The sequence below is a fragment of the Polyodon spathula genome, chromosome 30 (genome assembly GCF_017654505.1).
Source record: "Polyodon spathula isolate WHYD16114869_AA chromosome 30, ASM1765450v1, whole genome shotgun sequence".
NCBI classification, from domain to species: domain Eukaryota; kingdom Metazoa; phylum Chordata; class Actinopteri; order Acipenseriformes; family Polyodontidae; genus Polyodon; species Polyodon spathula.
The window spans coordinates 3,753,667-3,756,166 of record NC_054563.1 but is presented as its reverse complement, the minus strand read 5'-3'; the positions used below and the strand labels follow the sequence as shown (position 1 = coordinate 3,756,166).

General features: G+C 32.9%; 1 protein-coding gene across 1 annotated transcript in view; it reads right to left on the bottom strand.

The window, feature by feature from the left end:
- cfap300 (cilia and flagella associated protein 300) overlaps nucleotides 1–2,390 on the bottom strand; it is an 8,427-nt gene extending 6,037 nt beyond the window's left edge. Inside the window, exons 1-4 of the mRNA XM_041232649.1 lie at nucleotides 2,240–2,390; nucleotides 1,722–1,803; nucleotides 1,427–1,499; nucleotides 366–523 (exon numbers count right to left, since the gene is read on the bottom strand). Coding sequence (XP_041088583.1) covers nucleotides 366–523; nucleotides 1,427–1,499; nucleotides 1,722–1,803; nucleotides 2,240–2,352 — 426 coding nt within the window. The 5' untranslated portion in view covers nucleotides 2,353–2,390. The remainder of the gene's footprint in view (nucleotides 1–365; nucleotides 524–1,426; nucleotides 1,500–1,721; nucleotides 1,804–2,239) is intronic.
- Nucleotides 2,391–2,500: the final 110 nt, after the last annotated feature.

Here is a 2,500-nt window from a genome sequence, read left to right as displayed (position 1 = left end):
AAAACAGGGGTTACTTTAGAAAAGGTAAAACACAAACGAGCAACGAAAAACAACACTTTGCCCTTATCTGATGTAATTACACTATGTAGTTTTAAAGTTATAATGGCTTATTTGTACGGTCATAAGATGCAAAATGAAAACAGTGCTGTGTTACTTTTCTCAGCTTTCTCAGTTTGGCAACCCCTTCTAAATCTAAAACCTAAAAGTAAAGGTCGCTATATCTCTCTATAAACTGTGATTATTTCATTGCAACACTTACTACAAACATGTGATATTATTATTTTGTACTACTATATACTTTATTTTAAAGCCTGACATGAATAAAGTATTAACGGAGAAAGTATGTAATATAAATTAATTCTAACCTTTCTCAGTTCATCAAAATCTCCATAGAATTCATCAAAGCACTTTCGAATGTGGCCCGTTGTTCTTAAGATTCCATCCGAATACAGAGGGTCAAATAATGCCATTGAAACTCTGGTGCATGGAATCAGTTCTGCCTTAACTTTTGTTACTTTTGTGTCTACAAAGTCGGTGAAAAATGAAAAGCTGTTAAGATCTATGCGCATACATTAATAAGTACATTATGTTAGTAATATACATCCACAGCTGTAAATACGAAACAATATAGCTAATAGTAGCATGAAAATGATCACTATGACCTACATACAACATATGTTCATGTAAAAAAAAAGGACATAAGTATGCATCTCCAAAACCAAACAATATAAACATCTTAGTAGGTTATTTGTACTACGCAAGGTTTTTGCATATTATGGTTTGACTAAAAACAGCAGGACTGTGCATATAATCTGATGGTTGTAAAAATGATCTTATTTCCCTATGATACTGCTGAGAATGGTGTATTTTTTTTAGTTATCTGTCAAAATGAATCATATTCTGTATTGGCAGAGGAATTGAAAACTGAAGTATGCCCTCCAATACCAAAATTGTCATTATTCTTAGTTAGACATATATAAAATAGTTTGACATATATGGTCTTAAAACACACAGTTGTATACATTTAGTTGTATAGTTTTATAGCACTGGAAAATCCCCTTGGATTGCATCAGACATCTATCTGTGTTTATCCCAGGGGTTAACCTAAAAGTTGATGCAATCCAGGAGGACTCACCAATGTTGCAAAATGCTCCAATAACACCCAGCCATGGTGTAACATGGCGGAGTATAGGTTGCAACTATTTATTGGACTTGAAATTCATAGAGAAGGCATACACAGAACAATGCCTGCCAATCTTTTGTTTGATGAAACTTTCCATTTAATCTCAAGTAAATTGAACAGATGAACCATCCTGCTATACCAGTTTAAAAAAAAAAAAAAAAAACCTCCTGTCACAACAGTAATAACAAAGTTAACATGCTGTGACATGCCTTAAAAAGGTCAGTGACATTGTTCTTAATATACCTAAGGTCCTCCATTGTCCGGGCGTATCTGCAACTTTCAAATTGGAAACAACACATGGGTCACTGAAGAAATCCTGGGAGTTAAAAAACAAACAAACAAACAATATACTTTAGATTATTTGTTAGAAGAACACGTACATTTAAAAATAAAATACTATTATTAATTTAGCTGGTTCTATAAAATACACAAAAGATTAACTTCACAATGATTAGTGAAGTAGCAACACTGACTTAAATTTAGAACATTACCATTGCCATCCAGTTCATCTAAAAAAATAGTAAAGATGAAAACTTACTCTTACAAAATCATCCTTTTGGTAAAGCTGGAAAAACTGATCAAAATTAAATGCTTGTGCTGTAATTCTCCCCAACATGGACCTGAAAATAATAATAATAATAATAATAATAATAATAATAATAATAATAATAATAATAATAATAATAACAGAAAGAGAATTCAGCATTTATCTATGGAACCAAATATAACATTAATGTTCATATACAACTTTATTGCAAAGAAAACGTATTCAGCTGCCTAACTGTCTAGTGTGGTGTCTACTGCAGGAGAATTATTAAATGCTGTACTCAACTGCTCATCATTTTAAAAAGTGTTTTAAAAACACCGTACATAAATAAATCTACAATAACGTTCGCGTAATACGTTTTTTACACAATTTTCCAAACTTCATGCAGCAAATCACGAAATATTGAGACACTTGAATTGGTCTGAATGTGCAATGTTTTCATAGTTACAGGTCCCGCGTTCCATTTTTTGAGGGAAGTAAATGAAAAAAAAAAAAATAAAGGTGTTCACCATTTCATAAAAAGTTGAGACGTGTTCCAATCTTTAAGAAAGGAAAAGGTTTTATTCGAAAGCAGATTAAAGGTGAATTTTGAATCCCGTTGAAGCTTTCTAACAGCTGCCATGTTTATCGTTCACCGTTTACTGTTGTCGTGGAAACGAAGCAACAACTCACTTACCCGACTTCCGCTGTACTGAGCGTGAGGGATGGGGCACCAAACAGAGATAGTTATCAGTAGATACAGAGAAGCAAGACGCAGGCAGAAGCTTCCA